The sequence below is a fragment of the Tympanuchus pallidicinctus genome, unplaced genomic scaffold, assembly GCF_026119805.1.
Source record: "Tympanuchus pallidicinctus isolate F22 unplaced genomic scaffold, pur_lepc_1.0 scaffold18, whole genome shotgun sequence".
NCBI lineage: Eukaryota > Metazoa > Chordata > Aves > Galliformes > Phasianidae > Tympanuchus > Tympanuchus pallidicinctus.
The window spans coordinates 15,049,495-15,073,319 of NW_026294699.1; the positions used below are offsets into that span (position 1 = coordinate 15,049,495).

General features: G+C 40.2%; 2 protein-coding genes across 4 annotated transcripts; both read left to right on the forward strand.

Annotated features, from left to right (window-relative positions):
- The first annotated feature begins 464 nt into the window (after positions 1-464).
- Positions 465-16,220, forward strand: RRN3 (RRN3 homolog, RNA polymerase I transcription factor). 2 transcript variants are annotated; one of them, XM_052679507.1, is made up of 18 exons: positions 465-731; positions 1,135-1,191; positions 2,232-2,321; positions 2,407-2,536; positions 3,008-3,067; positions 4,390-4,453; positions 4,914-4,983; positions 5,655-5,753; positions 6,161-6,256; positions 6,690-6,825; positions 7,763-7,893; positions 8,873-9,003; positions 9,582-9,766; positions 10,313-10,421; positions 10,851-11,003; positions 11,433-11,520; positions 15,417-15,553; positions 16,122-16,220. In XM_052679507.1, the coding sequence occupies exons 1-17, from the start codon at positions 639-641 to the stop codon at positions 15,528-15,530; spliced, it is 1,806 nt and encodes a 601-aa protein (XP_052535467.1). In that variant the 5' UTR covers positions 465-638; the 3' UTR covers positions 15,531-15,553; positions 16,122-16,220. The 2 variants fall into 2 exon arrangements, with proteins under 2 accessions (XP_052535467.1, XP_052535466.1); XM_052679506.1 differs by lacking the exons at positions 15,417-15,553; positions 16,122-16,220 and adding an exon at positions 12,787-15,159 and having other exon boundaries at positions 466-731.
- Positions 16,221-16,253: 33 nt separating this feature from the next.
- NTAN1 (N-terminal asparagine amidase) lies at positions 16,254-23,666 on the forward strand. 2 transcript variants are annotated; one of them, XM_052679511.1, is made up of 10 exons: positions 16,254-16,457; positions 17,768-17,870; positions 17,952-18,017; positions 18,641-18,749; positions 19,898-19,971; positions 21,242-21,295; positions 22,063-22,116; positions 22,406-22,503; positions 23,085-23,198; positions 23,356-23,666. In XM_052679511.1, exons 1-10 carry the CDS (start codon positions 16,377-16,379, stop codon positions 23,533-23,535), a joined length of 933 nt encoding a protein of 310 aa, XP_052535471.1. In that variant the 5' UTR covers positions 16,254-16,376; the 3' UTR covers positions 23,536-23,666. The 2 variants fall into 2 exon arrangements, with proteins under 2 accessions (XP_052535471.1, XP_052535470.1); XM_052679510.1 differs by lacking the exon at positions 17,768-17,870 and having other exon boundaries at positions 16,334-16,457.
- The last annotated feature ends 159 nt before the right edge of the window (positions 23,667-23,825 follow it).

A 23,825-nucleotide genomic window follows, 5' to 3' on the forward strand; every position in this document is an offset into this window, starting at 1 on the left:
GTGCTTAGTGGTGGGAGAGGAGAAGCTGTTCCTGCACTGAGACAGGAATGTCGATGGGTGTTTTGTTGAGCGTGTTTGGAGAACGGTGGCAAAGATGAAAAGTTTCTGGAAGATGCAACCATCTCTTGGTCCTATCAAGTGCCTGCTAGCTTCCCAGGATCAAATTCTGTTTTGTTCAGATGGCATTCAGCTCTTCTTCAGCGTGACTCCATTGTTAGGATCGTCAGGGTTCCACAGCATTTTGTTTGCTTGTTTCCCCCTCTCAGTAAAATGACTGCTCCAGAGTGACACTGCGCTCAAATCTGGACCTTCGCTTTCCGAGGAAGCCCTACGTTGTAGCAGCAACCGCGCCTCTGCACGTAGCGCCGCGCCTCCCTCGGTCCTCCCGCGCTACCTCCGCCGGAGACGTTCCCGCCCTTCCAGCCTCGCCTCTCTATGGCGCGAGGGGAGGAGCGGTCCCCCGCTTCCGGTGGGGCGCGGGCGCCCTTCTGCCGGTTGCGCCGTGTGGTAGCGTGGCGCGGAGGGCCGCCTGGGCCATTAGCGGAGCACGTCGCCGTCCGCGAGACGAGGTGAAGTGCAGTGCGAGGGCTGGAGGGGCTGAGCCGGTTTCGCTTTTCTTCACGCGTGGAGCCGTGACCATGCTGGCGGGGGACGAGTTCATCAGTTCCCCGCCCAAGAAGACAGTGCGGTTCGGGGGTACGCTGACGGACATCCTGCTGAAGTACGAACGGGTGAGTGCGCGGCACGGGGCTAGGGCCGTCCGCGCGGCGGCGTGTCCCGGTGAAAGCTCGTGCTGACCTGGCTCTGCCGCCTCGGAGGCTCCGGGCTGGTGCCGGGTGGTTTTGCTGTGCCAGTGGGAACTCTTCGCGAGCTCGGGCTTGTGTGGAGAGGCTGGGACGCAAAGATCTGCGGGGGGGCTGTTCCGCCTCTCGGGGGCGCGTTCTGCTGCCGCTGCCTCTCGTGCTTTGCCACTCGCTTTCTTTGCGTTGTGATTAAATGCTCTTAGGTTGTTGAGATATATTAATGAAGCATGGTGGTTTTTTTGTTTTTTGTTTATTTATGTATGTTTTTTGTATGTTTTTTTTTTTTTCTAGAAGTTTAATGAGCATAATTTATTTTTCTTTCCCATGCCAGGGTGAAACCACTGACTTCGAGCTGTTAAAGCATCAGCTGTCAGATCCTGACATAAAGGTAAGTTGCTGGCATGGGGCCGATGGTTTAACACTCAGCTGTCTGAGTGTCACCACGCAAGCCGTTCTGGTGCTTAAAAGCAAATCCTTTGCTTTAAGCATTGGTTAACATATAACTGCTTCTTTGCTTCATAGAAACGGTCAGAAGTAATGAAAAGTAGTTATTGTGTGTTTATGAGCAGACACATATCTCGTATGCAGAAACCTAATAAATGCTGTCTCATGCTTACTGACTTTGCTTTAGAGTGAGAAACTGTGCTTTTTGGTGAGATTTTTCTTCCAGATGCCACCTTTCTAGGTCTGTCTCTACGGATTCCGTAACGTAGATAAAACCATAACTGCTGACTGTCAATGCCTTTATGTTGTGAGTTACTGCCTCCCTCAGCTCTCACTAAGAACTTAGTTAATTAAGCATTGAGATTCATATGTATCTAGCAGTTAGAGGAGTAGTTTCAGGGCTGTTTCTTACAGCTGTGGGTATCGACGGTGTTTTTGTATTTTTTTTTTCCTTTTTTTATCTTTTAATTAAGTCACACAGTTGTCGGAAGAATGCTGCAGGAAGGATAATGTTATATGGATTTCCTTTTCTTTCTAAATAGAGTGTTCTGTAAAATACATTTTTTTTAGCAGAACTTCTGGGGAGTATGACCAAAATCAGTATAAAAATTTCTCTGTGGAATTGGTTCTTACTTCAATACTTGACTATTCCTCTGCTTAAACTAAGAGCAAATACAAAAGGAAAGTAGGGTTCTAGGTGCCACAGATACGTTCTTTGTTAATGAGGTTTGCATACCTTACTCAGTTTGTCACTTAAACTTCCCTGCTGGTTGGCGAGTGTGTATTGTTGTGTTAAAGAATTTTCATTGGTGAGGGTGCGAGTTCAAGAAATTCCTTCTATGATTGCGTGAAAATAATTTCAATTTAGTGTCTTAAACTTTGACTTGTGATTCTATGGGCTTTGGTATTCAAAAAAATCTTATCGTTTTTGGTCCTGTTGTTTACTAAAATAGGCTTGTTATTTTTTTCCCTACTTATATTAAGGATGCACAGATCATTAACTGGCTGCATGAATTTCGATCTTCTGTCACATATCTGACCAAGGACTTTGAGCAACTGGTCAGCATTTTGCTGGTAAATACTCATTTATTATATAGGCAGGTTAAGAGTGTAGTACTCAAAACATCTGTTTGACACCTTGGTCTTTATTTACTTTCAGAAACTACCATGGTTGAGAAGAAGCCGAGAGGTAGTGGAAGAATATCTGGGTTTTCTTGGCAATCTGGTGTCAGCACAAACTGTCCATCTTAGGCCATGCCTGAGCATGATTGTATCCCAGTTCGTTCCTCGTAAGTTACTTTCCTCTTAATATTCTTACTTGTTTATCAAAATAATTATTTTGCATATAAATTCTGTATAATACATCACAATCTAATTGTTTTCTGTTGATTAATTTAACTTGAATGACTGAATTGCAATACAGACCATTTTATGTACCTAGACTTCAGAAGATCTAGTCTAAAGGGTTATTAAAACTCTTAACGGAGCCTGTTTATTGAAGAAGTTTAGGAAGGGAAAGAACTGTGTAATGTTACTACTGAAAAACAGAAGCTCTAATGATGATCATATGAGATGATCAAGAACCTCCTGGTTCTCTGATTAAAGCAATGTTTTTGACTGTTCTTAGAGAAACTCTTGTGGATAATTTTGATGTTTTAGTCACACTGAAGACTGGTGTCCAGTGCACTTTGATTTAGTATTGGAGTTGTTACCTCATAAATTCCTCATGAGTATTCCAGTAATGATCTCATTTTTGGTAGCTCGAATAACCATCAGAGAAGATGATGTGGACATTTCAGATTCTGATGATGATGAAGAAAGTGAGTATAGAAGAAAATATGGCTTATGTATGCTTTTGTAATACTTCTACTAAAGAAATATATAATGCATGTTTCTTTATTTTTGCAAAATTACTTTACAGGAGTCAATACAAAACTTTAGGAAGCAGTACATCCTTAAACTACCTAGTAAGGAATTTTGTTTATATTTGAATCAGTGGTGTTGTGACTCAATCCTTGTTACTTGCAAAATACTGGTATTTGCTGCTGCAGTATTTTTAAGATTCAGGCTGAGCATTTGGGAGTACATTCTTAGTCCTAGATTGTTTCAAAGCCAAAGGATAGTGAGGAGTGGTCTGCTTTCATTTTATTTACACAATGAAACTGGCTTGTTTAGGAAATTCTTAAGGCCTTTTGTTGTTGTCTGCTTGTAGTAAACTCAAATACAATTGATATAAATAATGAAAATGATTTGTGTATTGATTAGACAAATTGAATTCTTAAAGGATATTTAGCTATCTGTGTCTTTGTATCTTGAATGCTGTAATAAATTTCTCTTTAGCTTGGGTTGACACAACTACTCTTCTGGTGTTCACTTGTGACACTGTTAGGATTTAAAGGAAAAAAAAATTCATGGAATCATAGAACAGTTTGGGTTGGAAGGGACCTTTAAGATCATCTAGTTCCAAACCCTCTGCTGTAGGAAGGGGCCCCTCCCTGTAGACCAGCTTGCTCAAAGCCTGTCCAGCCTGGCCTTGAACGCTTCCAGGAAGAGGGCATTCACAACCTCACTGGGCAGCCTATTCCAGTGTCACCACCCTCACAGTCAAGAATTTCTTCCTAGTAGCTAGTCTAAATCTGCTCTCTTCCAGTTTAAAACCATCTCCCAAAATAAAGGCAGCTCACCACATTATTGCTAGAAAAGCCTAATTATTTGTGTTTTTGTTTTAACTCTTGCAAATAAGGCATAATTTTTTATTTTATCTAGTTTTCCACATGTTTTCTAATTTTTTTTTTTTGGGGGGGGGAGGGGTATAAATTTGGGTTTCCAAGTTAGGCATTCGGTGTAAGTAGTATGGCAACAATACCTGGCTTTGGTGATGGTGGCAAATTAAGACTTTGTTGGGATAACTTGAATTGTATTTGGAGTGAATTTTCATGGTAACTTTAGTAGTTGGGCAGTTCAACTTAAAATCAAAAACAATGCCAAAAAAAAAAGGAAAAAAAAAGCCAACAACAAAATCTCAGTGAATACAGTCTCCTTGGGGATATTTAAAATGTTTAATTGACATGAACTGTTTTAATTGATTCCTGAGTTAGCTTTCTGCAACCAAATGGATAATAGCACCTTCTTCTTTCTCTAGACCTTTCTGAAAATTTTGATACATGTCACAGAGCATTGCAGACTGTTGCAAAATATGTTCCTTCGTGAGTATTTAATTCTTTGGTTTCAACTGCTTTTTTTTTTTTTCTTATACAGATATTAAGCTTGGTTATAAAGATAGTAAACAGGTCTTTTTTTTTCCCCTCCATATTGGAAATACAGTGCTTAATTTAATTGTGTGACATTTCGTAACATTCTGTAACTGATAGAATGTTATATCCTATTGTGAAATGTTAATAGACATCAGTAGCTGAGAGTCCTGTTAATAATAATAGCAAACACAAGGAAAGTCCTGCTTATAGCAGCACGCTTGAAGTAGCTTTTAACAAAGCCGCAGTAAAAGTTTATTATCTGTGCAATAATAGAAAATATTATATATAATTATTTATCTTAAAATAAGATTACTGTGAAATAATGAACTGATTCCAGTCTGTTTTTATAGTGCTGGAGCTTGCTCTCATGATAACAACCTATATATATTTTTTTTTTCTCCCCCCCACGCAGAACACTGCAGTTTCTTATGCCAATACTTGTGGAAAAATTTCCTTTCATTAATAAATCAGAAAGAACTCTGGTAAGAACTGTGAATATTATATTTATTTGTTCACTCACTTTTTAATATAGGAAAACATTCTACGGTGTAACAATCAATTTGGTGGTATTTGATGCAGATTTTTGAATGTGGTGTTTAAAAATCTTGGGTTTTTACAAGAATTTTTTACCTATAGAAACATACGTGTCCATGTGTGCCTGTTTGTTGAAAGGTTGTCCAAACATGCCTAAGTTCCCTGTGCATAAGCATTATGCAGCTCTTTAATGAGATAATTGCATATCTTTTTCCACGATTGTTTCCTTAATCAGTGCACAAGATGCACTTCTTTGACGATAAGTCTCCGAGTTGTATAGTAAGGAGAATGTAGGATACCTGTCTCAGTGTAAAAATTGGAAAGTATTCTTTGGAAGAACAAGGAATTTGATAAGCAGACAGAAAGATGGATGATATAGATGAAATCCAGTAGGGGTAGGGTACTACATTGTTGTATTACATCTCTGTTATGATGCTCCTGTGTGGTGGAAAGCAAGCTGGAAATTGTCATTCTGTTGGAGATACTTGGAAAAAAATTAGTTTTGACCTGTATCTGTTTCTTTAAATGACAAGTTAGGAAATGTATTTTGTAAAAATCCTTGAGAGAATGAAACTTTCACTTAACATTCTTATAGATATCTCTTAATTTTGTGTTACAGGAATGTTATGTTCACAACCTACTACGAGTTACAGTATACCTTCCAACATTAAGGCTTCAGATTCTGGAACTCATTGTTGAAAAGCTATTAAAGTTGGATGTAAGTTTGTTCTGTATCATCTTTCAAGGAGGAATGGTGTTAAAATACTCTTCAGCATTAAGCTTAACGAAAATACGTTCCAGTAGTACTCACAAACTCAGGATCATCAGTGTAGGGCTATTGTGGTTTAACACGGCAGACAGCTAAGCAGCACACAGCAGTTTGCTCACAGCCCTTGACTTTCTTATGGAATAGAGGAGAGAATCGTGGGCTGGGAGGGGTTGGGGAGTAAAAATCTCAGGGACTTTGAGTAATCTGGTCTAGAGGAAGGTGTCCCTGCCTATAGTAGGGGGCTTGGATCTAGTTGATCTTAAAGAACCATTCCAATCCAGACCATTGTATGATTCTAAACAGGAATGTTTCATATTGCTGTAATGGTCTTATAAAAATTAATTTCTTGTTTGTAGGTTAGTACACCCCAGCAAGATATTGAAGATGCTGAAGAAGCTGCTAATAACTCTGATAGTGAGGAAAAATCTACAGAGAAGGGGCTTTTTGACATGGTTGGTTATTTTTTTTTTTAGTAGAATTTTCACCTTTGAGGCAAAAATTTTCTTAGTTACACCTTATGCTTCTGAAACTGAAGTGTAATAATACATTGCTGCTTTGTTGATGCTGCTCTGTAAACAGGAAAAATTAAACAGTTTCAAGCCTAAGTAGCTGACAAATGATTAATGTCTTTTCCATGTGCTGAATTTAATGATATAAATATCCAGAATATGTACAGTACATCAGTTTCCCTACAAAAAAAATACAAGCAGTTGTATGTAAAGCTTATTAATTGTAATTGACTTAGTTTACAAAAATTTGCTTAGACTGAACTGTATAGGTACTGCTTTTAAGAACAACAACAAAAACTTCACCGTGAACATACAGATTTAGTTTCATTTTTCTCTATATAATTGTAATTAAGTTATCATTTATGACATCTTCCAGGAGGAAGATGAGGAAAGAAAAGAAAACAAAGTTGTCTCTCCCAGTAGTGAGAGAATGGCCCATCCACTTGCAGAGCGACTGGATATTTTGATGACCATTCTGTTTGCCTATATTAAAGACATTTGCCATGTGGATGGTAAGAATACAGGAACAATAAATTTGTTTTGCTAGCAAATAAGAAAAACATAAGAGGAATTCTCTTGAATTGCAGCAGGAGAAAGCAAGCCTTTATCCTTTAGTGGCAGAGTTCTGCTATTAGCACATTCCTGGCTTTGGCCAGTGTTTATTGTCTGAAGGTGCACAGGTTCATTTATGACATTAACAGCCTGATCTTCAGTTGGAGACATTTTGAATGTATAAATATGGCACTGTACCCAAAATGTAATGTGTCAGGGTATAAGAGTAAATAGTTTTCTTTTCTCATCGTGGTACTAAACTTCTCTGTGGGTCAGAAATACTTTCTAATTAACCAAAGTATTTTATCATTTTTTCTGCTGTACTGTTTTGAGAATTAGAACTGTGGATTCTTTGAACAGCATAAACACAAGGAGTAGGTTAGAAGAACCAGTTGAAATTGGTGAAGGACTTGTACTAAAGGAAAAACCTGATTTATTTATTTATTTATTTATTAGAAACACAAATTTTACACTGGCACTTACTAAGGGGGGCTGAATGTTAGACTTATTTAGAATAGAATATTTAGAAAATTGCTTTATCATATTAGCGAGGCAGTTTTGTTTCTTAGTGTTTTCTTTTGCCTGTTCTGAAGTAGCACATTATTTCAAATTTTGCAGTCTATCAGTATTGCACATGCTTACATTCATGGATTTACTTCTTTTTACATTATTTTATATGAAGAATAACTGAAGTTCTGGAAGGTCTTAATACAAACATTTTATTTTAGTTGCCAGGTAAACTTACAAGTTAGCTTGTCAGTGGCTTTTTTGGTTTTTGTTTTTTTTTTTAAACATATTTCTTCCTGATTCAGAAAGATAGAAATACCATTTTCACAACATGAGGGCAGGAAAAAACCTGATATGACTCATTTTTGTTTTCTTTTTGTTGCTGTGTAGGCAAGCTTGATATCAACAAGACAAAGGATTTGTATCGGGATCTCGTTTCTGTTTTTGATAAGCTCATTTTACCAACCCATGCTTCTTGTCATGTACAGTATTTCATATTTCACATCTGTAGCTTAAAATTGGTGAGTAGAAAATGTTCTTAAAATGATGTGTCTTTATACTTTGGCTTTTCTACAAAAGTTAGTTGCTTTTTTCCCTATAGTTCTACTATTACTGTACGTTTTTCTGAAGATTATACATCAGGATTTATTAGTATCCTTTTTCTCCTCCCCTTCTGTTATTCCTTTATTCAAATCCTGCTATATTTTCAGCCTTCCCCATGCTGTTCATAAATGTCAAGCAGCTCAAAACCAGCCCATTGTGAAGGAATGCAATAATAGAGGTCTTTTGCAGAAGTCAGTTGGACTTTTAAACCTAAGGCATAGTGCTTGTGCAAATTTGATTGGCATCCAAAAACTGAGTGCATTGTTAGCTCTTCAATTTGGAATTTGTATTTACTGTTCAGCACCCTCCATTTTCCCATCTCTTAGGCAAAATGCTTTTCTTTCTGTAACATTCTAAAACAAAAGCATCCGTACTTTTGGCATAAGATTAGCTGGAGATCCATTTAGCATTGTCCTTGAACTCTGACAGTGAATAGCAGATGCATTGCAAAGAATACTTGAGTATAGCGAGCATTGTCAGAATAGCATCTCAGCCTCTAACAATATTTCAGTAACTTCCTGAACAGAAGTGACATTCCATCGCAAAGCATTGTGTGATGGGCAGATTCAAGGGGAAGATTTCATATTGCTTTTTAAATTTTTTTAGTGATACAGATTTTGATATTGTGATCTTCCTGTGCCAACAAGTCCCAGAATGTAACTGTTTACAATGAAGAAACACTTTCTGTATTTCTCAAAGTTCAACTTCCTGCTGTTTTCATTGGATAACCCCTATCCCTTCTGTTACAAAGACAGTTAACAGTTGCTTCCTGTTACCCTTGTTAATGTTTTTAAAGACTTCTAAGGTTTGACTGTGGAAATTGTTGGAACTGAGTATTAGAAATATATTATTGTCATTGCTATAACAACTCATGTTTTCTGTATATCTTCATTTCAGGGATTGGCTGAGGCATTTTTAGACCATCTCTGGAAAAAACTGCAAGATCCAAATAATCCTTCGGTGATCAGGCAAACTGCTGGGAGTTACATTGGCAGCTTCTTAGCAAGAGCTAAATTTATTCCAGTTGTGTATGTTGTGTTGATATAAGAGCGTGGATAGGTTATGTTGACTTCGGGCTGAGTTACAGATACTCAGTATATTTGATATTCAGAAGTATATTTTTAATGATCTGTGTTAAGTATTTTATACGGATTCTGAGACAGGAAACTCAAGTGTTCAGCTGTTTTTGTGCATGTTGAAAATATTTCAGCAAAAGGATGAAAATCTTTGTATTTATGTATTCTGTATTTTTATGCTGTTAAAGGTGTGGGCTCAGTGACTTTAATGGTAAATTTAATTTGATATTGGAATTACTTGTTGGACATTGCTTATAGCTCAGCATTTATATTGTTTGTTGCACATGTCCGTGCAGTGTGCATTCTTGGATTCATCTCCTGGCATCTTGTGCTTTCACTGGGCATTTCAGTACTGATATGTTGATTTGTTTCTTGCTGATATAAAGAAGAAAGCTCATAACAGAATCTATTTTTTCTAGTGATAATTTTCTTAATTACAGTTTTGTGACTGAGATCTTTGAATACTTGTTCAACATCTTTTCTATGCCATTTTAGAATCTATTTTTACGCATTATTTTTCTTCATTATAGCACAGTAAAAGCATGCCTGGATCTGCTGGTTAATTGGATGCATAAATACATTGATAATCAGGATACAGGGGCTAATGCTTACTGTGATGTAGCTCTCCATGGGCCATTTTATTCCGCATGTCAGGCAGCATTCTATACGCTTATTTTCCGTCATAAGCAACTTTTGGATGGAAACTTAAGGAAAGGTGAGTATAACAGGTTTGAAAGGTGTTGGGATTCATTTGCAAGATTTACTGTCGATTTGTTTTTGATGGTTAATTCAGTCAAGTATTTGACAGATTTACATTGTACTCTAAATGCAGTAAGATAGCTTACATACCTGAGCTATCAACCTAAATAATCTTTTTTTTCTTCAGCATTGAAAGCAGTGCAGGTAACTCTTTAACTTAGATTTCTGGCCCCAGTTGCTTGCTGAGCATGTTTGAATTCCAGCTGTGTTGAACTAGTGTGGTCTTCAGTTGGTAACAGTCCATGAAGTCTCTGTCCTTCTCAATTCCCATGTAAATGTAGTGTCTTTGGAAGGGTCTCTCAGCTGTGGCAATCTGCCGTAAATTGGAATAGCTTTTCTATTCAACAAGCTGTAGGCTAGATCACTACTCTAATAGATGTAGAATTTGCTTATCTGATCTTGTGCATGGTGATGACTGGAAATTCTTAAAAATTAAGCTAAGCTTATATGATGTATAACCTGTATATAATAGGTTTATTTGATAATTGTTCTTATTTTGAAGGTCTGTCATATCTGCAGAGTTTAAATTTTGAGCGCATTGTCATGTGTCAGCTAAACCCTCTGAAGATATGTATACCTTCTGTTGTAAACTTGTTTGCTGCCATTACAAGGTACCTTTTTCGTTTACTTTGTTTTCATCTAGATACCAGTTTATAGATGTGTGTGTATAATAACAGCAGTTATTTAGAACTTAAGATATATAACACAAAGTATTCATTGTTATCCAAGAGAACACAGAATTTTGCCCAAGTTCGTTTCTGGTTCAGTTTCAATTGAATCCTACAATGCTGTAAAACTGTTTCACTGTTCAAGTATTGGTGCCAGTATGGTTCTAATTGGAGTAAAACTTGCAGGAGTGCAGAGAAAGAGAATAGATTCTAACGTACATCCCCTGTGGCTGTCTTGGAAACACCTAATACCAGTTCCAAAATGAAAGGTAGAAATGATGTTATTTAAAAATGACTTTTGTATGTGAATGTCTTCTGAAACATTTGCAATCTCTGTGCTAGAAATGCTTATCTTTCCCTTATTTTTTAAAGGAAGTACCAGCTGGTGTTCTGCTACACAATTATTGAGAGAAACAATCGGCAGTTCATACCAGTTGTTCGGAGTGGCACTGGGGGTGACTTTGTGCAGATGTGCACTAACCCACTTGACAGTTTCTTCCCCTTTGATCCCTATATGCTCAAAAGGTATAGTTGATAAATGGACAGTTCATATTTGTCTTGTAGCAAATAATAAGCTAAAATCTGGAAGAAACAAAACTGATTTTCTTACCTGAACTTTAGTGCTTCTTATGTTGCGTATCTTAATCTGTGATTATCTTTTAAAAATTTGGAAAGGAATTTGAGACAAGTGTAGTTGTTGAAAATGTCTAACTAGGGATTAGAAGACCTAATTGTATCAGAACTCCTTAAGCAAACAATTTTAATTTATGTTTATCAGCAAAGCTGATAAAGAGTAATCTTTCATGGAATTAATTGGAGATTATATAGGGACAGAGTTGTTTGTGAAATCCTGAAGATGGCTATCAGAATTCCAACCATTTATATTGGATTGTTAAAATCAAATCCATTTTACTGAATAAAATAACTCGCACTGTCTTTTAATTCCACTTTCAGATCAAAGAAGACCATTGATCCATTTTATCAGTTTTGGGAAGAACTGAGTGCTGAAGATTTAGAGAATCTGAAGAAGCCAATTAAAAGGGTAATCTGTTACAAAATGCAATTCAGTAGCCACTCTGTCAGCTGCTTTCATTTGCTTAATTGGTTAGCTAGTGACTATAAGCATAGAAAACGTGATAGACAGTGACTGGAATCAGATAGAAAACTTAAAAAATTGATCCAACCTTACTTTTCCTCTCTATGGAAGAGTGTGTACGGACACAACTGTTAGGAGCATCCACGTGGTGTATGTGCAGTCTTGTTACAGGGATCAATCTGCTTTGTAGATAGTTGCTTCACAATGAGTGTACATATAATTCTCTTGTCGTCCTAACTAATCATGACAGTTGTAGCACATCCCATGTTCTTCCACTGCTTCTACAAAGTCTGTTTACCTTCTTGCAGAATGTCTATCCTTTTTCAACTTTTTGTCAACTGTGTATTTCACAGAAGTGTAGAATGGCTTGAGTTGAAAGGGACCTCAAGGATCATGAAGCTCTAACCTCCTGCCGTATGCGAGGCCATCAACCTCCATATCTAATACTAGACCAGGCTGTCTAGGGCCCCATCCAATCTGGCCTTGAACACTTCCAGGGACAGGGCATTCACAACCTCTCTGGACAGTCTGTTCCTGCACCTCACCACTCTCTTGGTAAAGAACTTGGCCCTGATAACCAACCTCAGTCTTCCCTCCAACTTAAAGCCATTTCCCCTTTTCCTGCCTTATCGACCCTTTCAAAGAGTGGACTCCCCTCCTGTTAGTAGGCTCCCTTTAGGTATTGAAAGGCTGCAATGAGGTCACCCTGCAGCCTTCTCTTCTCCAGGTTGAACAAGCCCAGCTTCCTCAGCCTGTCTACATAGGGTAGGTGCTCCAACCCTCTGATGATCTTCGTGGCCCTCCTCTAGTACCCTGTCTTTCTTGTAGTGGGGGCCCCAGACCTGGATGCAGTACTCCAGCTGGGGCCTCATGAGGGCAGAGTAGAGAGGGACAGTCACCTCCCTGTCCCTACAGGCCACTCCTGAGAGCCCAGGATACCATTTGCTTTCCAAGCTGCAAGAGCACACAGCTGGCTCACGTTAAGTTTTTCATTTCTTCCCTTTCTATGATAACATGGAAAAATATGGTGTTGTAGATTTGTAGGTGCCTTTTGTTAACTGGTAAGTTTATTGATTTTACTCCAGTGTTTTGATAGGAGATTTGATGAATGTATTTTGGAAATACCCTTTTTGGTTTTAGCAGTTTTTACTTCTGTCAAATAGAGACCTGGAATGTATTTTTGCTCTCACTGATCCTTTTCAATTCATGCAGGGTACTCCTGAAGATGAAGATGATGACTTTTTGAAAGGAGAAACCCCTCAAAATGAGGGTGTGGTTGAAATTACTCCAAATTCTTATGAGTCAAATACCCGGAGCCCAGTGAGCAGCACTGGCTCTCCTTCAGACTGTCATGCGCAATATCGACACTGACCTGGAGAACTAGAAGTGGAAGAGAAAATTGCGTGCTATTTTTTGCTCGCAAAGAGACTTTAGCTCGACTTTCTGAAATGGCAAATGCTTCATCATCAGTTTTCTATGGATATATTAAGATAAATTCAAATGCTGCTAGAAAAGTCTAGAGAATAAATAGGGTAATATTTTACAAATTTTATATTGAAATGTTTTTATGACTTCTGGGTTGTTTTTTTTTTTTAATAGTTTTTCTTGACCTTTAAAGACTTTTGTTTATTAACATTTCTCTATGAAGTTTTACATATTGGGTGAAATTCTGATCTTCCTAATTTTTGATTTGTGTGACCAGAAATCCATTATCAGTATTTATAGATTCACAGGGTTGGAATGGACCTCAAGGATCATGAATCTCCAACCCCCCTGCCACGTGCAGGGCCACCAACCTCCACATTCAATACTAGACCAGGCTGCCCAGGGCCCCATCCAATCTGCCTTGAACACCTCCAGGGACAGGGCATCCACAACCTCTCTGGGCAGCCGTTCCAGTACCTCTCTACTCTCTCTGAGAAGAATTTCCCTCTGACATCCAACCTAAATCTTCCCTTCCTCAAAACCATTTCCCCTTGTCCTGCAATTATCGATGCTTTCAAAGAGTTGATTCCCCTCCTTTTTGTAGTCTCCCTTTAGGAATTGAAAGGCTGCAATGAGGTCACCCTGCAGCCTTCTCTTCTCCAGGTTGAACAAGCACAGCTCCCTCAGCCTGTCTTCATAGGTAGATGCTCCAATCCCCTGATTGTCTTTGTGGCCCTCCTCTGGACCCTCTACAAGAGTTCCCTGTCTTTCTTGTACTGGGGGCTCCACACTTGGATGCAGTATTCCAGATGGGGCCTCAAAAGAGCAGAGTAGACAGGGACAATCACCTCTCTATCCCTGCTGGCTACCCCTCTTTTGATGGAGCCCAGGATACCATTTGCCTTCTGAGCTGCAAAGGCACACTGCTGGTTCATGTTAAGTTTTTCATCTATTAAGATCCCCAGGTCCCTCTCCACAGGGCTGCTCTCAAGGACCGCTCCTTCCAGTCTGTATGGATGCCTGGGATTCCTCCGGCCCAAGTGCAAAACTCTGCACTTTGCTGTGTTGAACCTCGTCATGTTTACCCGGGCCCACCTTTCCAGCCTCTTGAGGTCCCTCTGAATGGCATCCCTTCCTTCTGCCATGTCAACCACATCACTCAGCTTGGTGTTGTCAGCAGATTTGCTGAGGGTGCACTCGATTCTGTCGTTGATGTCATTGATAAAGATGTTGAAGAGCACTGGTCCCCAGACAGACCCCTGGGGGATGCCACTCGTTACCAGCCTCCACCTGGACTTAGAGCCATTGATTACCACCCTTTGTCTGCAGCCTTTCAACCAGTTTCTTATCCATCGAGTGGTCCAATTTGGAGATAAGGATGTGGTGAGGGACCGTGTCAAAGGCCTTGCTCAAGTCCAGGTAAATTACATTGGTCACTTTTCCCTTGTCCATTGATGCTGTCACTCTATCATAGAAGTCTACCAGATTGGTCAAGCATGACCGGTGAACTGTTCCCTGATGACCTTTTTTAGTTGGTTTCAAGTAATGCTGTGATCTCATGATAGGGAAGCCCCTCTGACAGTGGTTCTGCTGCACACATCTCTGAGCTTGTCCTATCTGGAGAACAGTGCTTAATAAAGGCCCTTGGTAGTGGTGAGTGTATTCAGATGGTAAGCGTTATTGCTGCTTAAACGTGTGGATGACACACAGCTTTTCCAGCTATGAAAGTTTTGATACGTGAAGTGGTGATTGTTGGAAGTGTTGAAAATGAGTAGCTGAAAGTATGATTTGTAGATAGTTTTATTTGAGGTGCTTGTGAAGCACTCTGAAAAGGTATTTATTTTCAGGATTTGAACTTCTCTGTGAATGCTGAAAATATAAACAAACAAACCCCACATCCCTTGTGAAAAGGAATTGATGTCTGCTATTATTGTATTGTTTGTATGTCAGAAAAGAGTTTCTCCATAGATTTTTCATTTTTTCACTATTATTTTCTTTCTTGATTATAAACAGTGCAAAAAATGTTATTTGTGTAACATATAGTTGAAAATTTAATGCATGTGGGACACAGTTAATCTGCCCTTTTTTAGTCTGAGCTTGTAGGCTTTCAAGACAGTGCGTTTATTCACAGCCAATAAAGACTGATGCAAAGAGTGCCAATTCTGCGCTTTGTGTGTAACTGAGGATCTCTCTATAGTATATTCTCTGGAGAATATATTCTTCAGAGGTAGAATGTTTATTCTAGCAGACTGAAAAGTAGTTTCAGGGATGATACTGCAAAATTTGTTAGTGGGCTCTGTTAATCACTGTATAAATTGAAACTTAGCTTTTGTTTTTAATTTTAGTTCTCTTTACTGTTGTTCTTGTGCACTGAACAGTAATTTCCATCTGAAATAGTTGTCTCTCTCCTGGCACAGAAGTACCCTTCTCACAACCATGGCAAAGAAAATGCTTTCTGGAAGCTGCGTTTTTCTGCTCTTTCGCTTTTGTGTCCTCAGCAACACAGTCACTTACAAAATGAGGCTCTATAAAACTTGACAAGATGTAGCATCAGGTATGTGATGCAGGAGCTTCTGTGTCATATTAAAACTGGGTGAGAGAGGGGGAGGAAGGGGAAAAGATTTTTGACACGAGGTGTAACATTAAAAATGTGCAGGCATGTCTGTTCTGAGGGGCAGAGTCAACTTTAGTATGCTAAAGGGACTTGTTTAAAAAAAAATAAAACAAAAAATCAGGCAGGAGCTCCTTAGTGTTTCCTTGACTCTTCTGAGTTACTAGCCTTAGCATGGCTGCAACCAGCAGTGCTAGAAGGTCCTGGCAATTTGCTGCATGGACTGTTCTGTAAGTGCTGCTTCAGAGGTGGAGATTTTGCTGAGATTTGAACCTGGTGAGGTTCCCTGTGAAATATGAAGCATCTTTTGAAGAAAGTATCTGCTGTAACTTTATTTTGTGAAAATGATATTAGAAAAGTAGAGTGTGTGGTCTGTTTTCCTCACTCTGTTGAGAGTCCCCTTTGCTCTGGCTGTCCTCTCCCACTTGGAATTGTTTTGGGTGAAGGCTTCATAGAGCTGGGGGGCGGTTTATTTGTAAATTGGAGAGCTGCTGGTAGACATTTCCAACAGTTTCTTACAGTTCCTGAATAATTATGCAAGGGAAGGAGGAGGGGGGGTTACAGAGCGTTAAGAGCCGTAGAAGCACCACGAGCGGACCGCTGCTGTCGGGAACGAGCGCAGACCGCCGCTTCCTGCCGCCGCCCCGCCCTCAGCGGCTTCTGCCGCGGTTTCCCAGCGCTCCGCGCGGCGGCGCCCGACTTGGCCCAGCGCGGCCCCGGGGAGGAAGCGCGGAGCAGCCGCCTCCCGCCCTGGGCGTTCTCCGCGATGCCGCTGCTGATTAACGGGGAGCGGATTGATCTGACTCGGCTCACGGGAGGCGTGATCCGCACCCACCCGCACCTGGAGGTGAGGAGGTGGCCGAGCCCTCGCCGCGGGGTCTGTGCTCTCTTGCCCCGAGGCCGCCTCGCTGAGGGCCGCCTTAGGGCGGGCCGGCCCGACAGCGACGTGAGCGCTGCGGCGGCTCTGGGCGGGCCTGCGGAGGTAGCAGGTCTGGGGCGGCTATGCGCGGCCCCGGCCCGTGAAAGAGGCGCGAAGTGGCTGAAGGGAAGCGTGTCCGCATCGTGGAGGCGGTAGCTGCCCTGTGGTGAGAACTTGGCGTGGGGCGGCGGGGGCGGTCGGTGCCCTCGGGCCGAGGAACCGCGGGGTGAACCGGCGGCTAGGGATGGACGTCGGGATTGCGGTATCGGAGAGGTGTTAACTTCGTTCTAATACAGTAAACGTTTTAATCAGAACGGCAGCTCGTGGGTTAGGAACTGCCTAACAGAGCTGGTTGGAGAGCTGTTTTTCATAAGAAAGTGCCGTTTTGTGGAAACTGAGTTCTTGGGGGGGGGGGGGGAATTAAAAAAAAAAAAATTAGTGCAGATTTGATAAAAACTGAGTGAAATAGTTTTGGTTTTTTTTCAGCTCTAGTGTAGAAATGTGCACAGTAGCTAGCCAGCAGTGCAGTCAGAGCCCAGGAAGTCAGTTTTCCATCGGTTAAGCATGATGATTAATTGCTACAATTTGCTAGTAATTAATAAGTATATTGGATTGTGGCCATGAAAAGCTGAAAGTTTCACGTTTTGGAGAAGAAGGAAATTTTCTGTCAGGTAGTGATAGGATGAGAGGGAATGGCCTCAAGTTGCACCAGGAAGGTTCACTTTGGATGTCAGGTCAGAATTCCCTGAGAGGGTGGTTGGTTAGGGGAACGGGTTGCGCGTGGAGACTGGGGAGTCACCGTCCCAGATGGTGTTCAAGAAATATGTAGATGTGGTGCTTAGAGACATGGTTTAGTGGCCAGTGGTAGTGGTAGGTGGACTGTTGGACTGGATGATCTTAGAGGCCTTTTCCAACCTTAATGAGTGTATGATTTTGTGCTGTGTAAAATTGCAAGATCTGCTCTGGCATTGTCTGATGTCAGCTTGGCCCTGTCCTGTTGTTCCTCCATTTACCTTCTATAAAGCAGGGAAAGAGTATTTTCTGTGTGGGGAATTATGGGATTTAACAGCTAGCCAATGTGTGGCAGGAAGATGAAAAACCAGAAATTCAGAATCCTCCAAAATACAAAATATGCCATGTTTGCTGCTAACCTGGGTACCTTTGCTTTTTGGAGGTGATGTTTCTATCAAGTGGCTGAGAATTCAGCCTCTGTAGTCTTTATTATCATTTATCTTTAGGAAAAGGCAAAACTTCTAAGAAGTCAGCCTACTCAAATTGTGGAACCCAAAGGGCTTCTGTATGTCCAGCAGAGAGAGTTTGCAGTGACCACCCCTAATGATGGTATGTACGAGTGTAAGCACTTCTGCTAAAGCAATTATTACGACAGCAAAGTTCATACACAATCTCTCTCCTTTAAAATAGGTTCTGTGTCTATTCTTGGGTCGGATGATGCAACTACCTGCCACTTAATTGTGCTCCGACACACAGGTATCTTAATGGGTGTTCTGCACACAGCCTGTACCTCTAAATTAGTACAGCTCAGATCATCACTGGTTTATGCTGCATTAATGAAATAAGCTGCAATTTCATTTATATAAACTGACGTCTCAAAAAGTTACAAGGTGCTTTAACTGTGATAAATTCAGAGAGTTTGTGTATTCAGTACCAGTTCCATGTTCACTTTGCTAAATGAGCAAATCGTAAACTCGATCTGCTTTAGTGGCCACTTTTGCAGCGTCTCACAGGCTGGGTGTGAATGCCAGAGAGTTCAGCCAGCTGGATGAGCAGAGTTTGGCAATAACAACAACATGTAGAATTTATGGGAAAGGCTTCCTGTATTTCTGATAGCAAGGGTGTTTCTTGGTCCTTACTGGGAAGGTGTTTGCACCAGTCATTGTTCAGCTGATTTTTATAATGGGGCGTACATAGAGGTTATTGTCTCATGCAGTCAGCCCATCAGCCCATCTCTTATGCTAGAGGCTACTGAACTAATAGAAATGAGTAGGTGGGGCGTAGTTCTTGCATTCAGTAATAATGCAGACTGTTGTTGACCTGAATTATGGTAGTGAACAATGTCCACCAGTGTCACTGTCTTCTCACATCTTCCTCAGGCAGCGGAGCCACATGCTTGACACACTGTGATGGATCAGACACAGAAGCGGAGGTGTCGCTCATCATGAGTTCAGTAAAATCTTTCTCTAACACCACAGGTTATGGAAGGTCAGCTTTGCTTTGTTAATTGTTACATACTGTTTTTCACAAGAGCAGCTGCAGTTTGTAAGTTGTGGAACTGTTATCTGATTTTATGGGGTTCAAACAAGGTAACCGTGCAAGAAATATTTCTATAAGGGGCTGTATGGAAAATGATAACTATTGTATTGATTTATTGATGATGATGTTGTGGGTATTTTCTATCAGTGATCTAAAGCGTGGTTCTATTCTGAATAGTGGCTTTGTAAAAATGCCATTGAGTGGTTTGGTGTTTACTGTTTCTCAGTAACTTTTATTTCAGATGTACTAAACTTTCCAAATAACTGTTTTTAGTTGTTCTGTTTTTCCATGAGAAATGTTGGTCTTGTGAATTCCTTTTGGATCTGAGAATCTGTCTGGGATTTTTCAAGGACCCATACTGGGGAAAAAACAACAACAACAACAGCAACAAATTCTGAGATAGATTTTGGCTAGCAAGGCTTTTCTTCAGTGTGGAGATTTTTTGCCTGTGTAGTTTGATAAGAACAAAAACTCCATGGACTTGGAAAATGTGGTCTCTAGAACTCATGATCTACCTTGCCCAGTTTTGAAAGATAAATGTTGGCCTTGCTAGGTGATTGATGATGCTTCCTCTCACTTTTTTATTGTTTCTGAGACCTTGCGCCCAAAACCCAAAAATTGTCACTAGTTGTCTTTGTTGTTGTTTTTTGTTTGGTCAAAAAAGCTCACAAACAACGCCTGTCTTTATATAGACACTTCTTGGAGAAGAATGCTGCTGTATGGCCTAGAGTAGTTCTGGAGACCATGGGAGTAAACTCCTTCACATTTAGCTCACTGTTTTTTGGGAACCGAGAGGTAGTTACTGAGTTATGTCCAAAACTGAGGCACTGACCATCACAGTTACCTTGGGTTTCGATAGAATTGCATGTGTGTAATGCTTGCTGAGGCGTTTTTTTTTTAAATATTGTGCTGTTTCTTGAATGATTCCTAAGTGTTCAAAATAAAATTACCAACCACAGTTTGCTACACATACAACCATTAACAAGTGAGACTCCTCTAATGATTGCATTGTAGTTTGGACTGGAGATTATTTTGTAAAGGTATTCACTTTGGGATGTCATCTTAACTGCTGTTTCCTGTTATTCCATCTCTGTTAGGCTGGAAGTGCACCTAGTTGGAGGTTTCAATGATGATAGGCAGTTATCACAAAAACTTACTAATCAGCTTCTTAGTAAGTTCACATTTTTTCCACTCTCATGTAGAAAAAAATAGTTCTGACTGGATTTGGGTAAAATCTGCTTGTAATAGGAACAAGTGGGGATTAATTTTGGAGGGTGTTTTCTCTACTTGCAAACTTGCTGAAGAGGAGGGGTTGGACTTCTGAGGCTTGCCTGTGGCCAGGTGTGGAGCAGGGAATTGTCATTTGTTCCTGACATGCATTGCAGGGGGTAGAATGGGAGTGCTGTTCAGCTGGACCTAATTCCTAGCTCTGCTGCTGACAAGCTGATGTGTGATCTTGCCCAGGTGTTGTCACTGTCCAAATCAGTACATGGGAATGTCTTGATCAGTTACTATTCCTTTTTCACTTTAATGTGATGAGGTAAATCTTAATTTGTTTGCAATTGCCTGATGAAAGATGTTATTTCTGTTCATGAAATCTGTACAGAGAAGTGGTTATGGTACTTTACAAACAAATTGGGAAACATGAAGTACCAACTTAGACGTTTCAAGTGCCCTGGCTTATGCTAAGCACTTCCCAAGCGTAGAGAGGCATTGAGCTCACTGGAGTTTGGAAGAGACGGGCATGTATTGAGGGAGGCGGCTATGGGACGAGGAATTTGGTCTGGCAGATGTCCTGTGGGATGTGCCCCTCTTGCCCTCTCACATGTTATGATGAGATTCCTGTTACGTATGGTACATATTGCATGAGAGCTCAGCACAAAATGTTTTGGTTAACGTATTTTTTCAGCTTCATGGTTTTCATGTATCCAGTTACAATTTAAAACATTATATTTCTATTAGAACTATGGGAAAAAAGGTGAACTTTTCAGGGGGAAAAAAAAAAGTGTGGGATGGGGAAAAGGAGAATTGAAGTACATACAATGAAAGGCTGGGTTTGCTCAATATATATATAACAATTTAGGAAAGTACTTAAATATGTGCAATTAACTAAAGCAGAGTTGATGTGATGCCAGAGCTACTTTAAACAATGTCAGTAAAAGGAGCAAGTGGCACAACTTCTTAACATGCTTTTGACATCTTAAATGGCTACTCTCTGTAAATTACTGGTATGTTTAGGAGCTGTGGCTTTTTCTAAAAGTTGGTTTGATGCAAACCTGAAAAACACTCTTTGTTCTGTTGTGTTGTCTATGAAGAGTGTATTAAGTCCCTTCTGCCCATCTATTCTGCAGTGTGCAGCACTGATAATCCCCCTGTCTATATTCAGCACCTGCTTTGCCACCGGTCAGTCTTATATATTGCTGCTATTGTTTTTGCTGTAGGAGCGTTTGATCTCCAACCAGATGATGTTCATTTAGTGACTTTCTGTGTATCAGGTAAGAAAATGTCTTCTTGTGTTTTTTTGTTTTATTTTTGAAGAAATTTTAGCTACTGAAATCGAAGTCCAGATATTTCCATCCATAGCCTTTTTAAATCTGTCCTGTAATAATGGCACGCATCCTCCCACTTGACTTGTATGTTTACATTTTATTATTTACAGTGTGTTAATGTCAGACAGCCTGCTCAGCAAAGATTCCCTCAGTTAAGATTGGGGAGGACCTGTGAATGTTACCAGGCCATTTCCTGCCTCTGTATAGCTTTGAGTATTTAGAGAGGCAACTGAGAAAGGAACATAATGACCTTTGAGGTTGTTAGACTGTTCATAGACTCCTCCAGTTAATTTGTAACATGTGATGTCACATAAATAATTATTTCCTTTTCTTTGTATTGTATTCAAGTCATATATAACCTTTGTATTTAAATGTTACTGGTGACTTGCATTTTTGAAAATCGACATCACAGCAGTTTTACTTTTTTTTCCTGGGACTTTTAAGCTGATTTTGGCTTGCGCAGAAAATGGAATGACTAGAGCTGGACCTAGTGAGATGAGAGTTCTCCTGTAGGCCCCAACATGTTAATGTTGACCTTATCACCTTTTCCATATTCATTTTAGGCTTTGTCCTATGTTGATTTTGTTCATTTGTTTTTCCTTCAGTCTTTTTAAGCACTGTTAGCTCAGTTCTTCTCTGGTAATGCACAACTGAGTGAATTCTGTACAGAAAAAAGTCTGGTGCCCTACACATTTGACCTTTCTTTCTTACAGAACTAAATGACAGAGAAGAGAAGGATATTCATTTGCCAATCATTTACGGAATAGGTGAGTTAAAATAGAATTGTTTGGGTTTTTTTTGGCAACTGGATATCTTTTCAGATTCTAGTACTAAATGCACTGCCTTTAATGTTTACATAATGCCTGTTGTAGAGTGCTGTTGGAGGTGTGGCAGAAAATAGATGTTCTAAGATAATGGGGCCTGGGGCAAAGGGAATAGTAATTGGCAGCTTCTAAAATTCCTGCTACAATAGCAGTGTTGTGGAGATAGTTGTTTTAAGCAATGTTTGGTAAGAATTAAAATTGTGTCTTAAGTTTAAACTCTATTTCTCACCAGCTGTGAATGTAAAAACAGCAGAGATTTTCCCTGCAACTTTTCCAGAAAAAGGGCCAGATGAGGATTTGCGTTCAGCCCATGTTTTAACAGGAGCAAGAGTGAGTATAAATAAAAGTGGGCAATGAAATTCCAAATCAGGTATCATTGCTAGAAAGTAAGACCACTTAGGGGCAATGAGTTATCGTAATATAGGGGAAAAAAAGCCAAACAGGTTGGTAGCTGTAGTGGAAATGCTGAGTCATGGCTTGAAGCACTGATGGAGCACCTGGTAGGAAGGCAGGGCAGCCCAGGGAGCTCAGGTGCATGCAATGCAATGCAATGCAATGCACTGAGTGATGGAAGGGTGGAACCAGGACCCACCCCCTTTCCAGCCCTCATGTAAGGCTGGCAGTGGAGGCAGAGGCATCTATCTGGAGATTCCTGTTGTACCTGAGGCATTCCAAAGGTAAGCAGTTTTCTTCCCTTGTTTCTTCACCTGCTGCTGCAGCATTTGTGCTTGTTCTCATATGCTGAAGCCTAGGATTTTGCTGCTCCACTATTATTGCTGTACTTTTCATCACATTATAGCATTACACCAGTACAAATGCTTTCCAGCTTAAAGCATTTCTTTGTCTCTTTCATTTGTTTAAGTGCTGTCTAACTTCTAAGGCTCCCTGTAAACAGTTCTGTGTTACTGCAGCTGACAAACATTTATGATGCAAAGACTGAACAACTACACATTGGACCTTATTTCTGGAGGCCTTTCCCACATGTGGATTTCTGGTTAGAACAAGATGATCAACAGATTCTACAGGTACTCTTTAGCTGAGAACAGAAGGGGTAGGGCCTGTCAAAGCTCTTCTCTGCCTATAGTAGGGGAGGGGGAAAAATAATTGTATTAGAAGGGAGAGTAATTGAGAGCTTTTGTATTCTGAATTTCAAGCAGCTCTTGCTGTCATCTTGTTTTTCAGAATCTTTCCACATCGCCTTTGGCTGAGCCACCCCACTTTGTTTCCCACATTCGTTCTACGTTAACATTTTTAAAAGCACATCCATTTCCATCTCATTCCCTGTTTCCTGATAGAAAACCTCGCATATACAAAAAAAATGAAGAAGGGTTGTGGGAACTGGTTTGTTCTGACAAGGCCTAACTTGGAACCCAACTCCAGCTACTTTAGGGAAGCATAGCAGTACCAGAAGAACAGGAAGGTGTTGTAAAAGCATGGTGCGGGTCATGGATAGTAGGATTCCTATGCTTTTCAAATAAAATATTTCAACAGAAGTAACGTTTCTTCTGCATTACTAAGTAGGAACCTCAATTACTTTGAAGTAATTGTTTTTTGTTTCAATGCGTATCTGTGCTGATCAGACTGCTATAATACAGACAGATGGCAGTGTTGCAACCCAGAGGCTAGAAGTCACCATATGAACATGGAGTTGA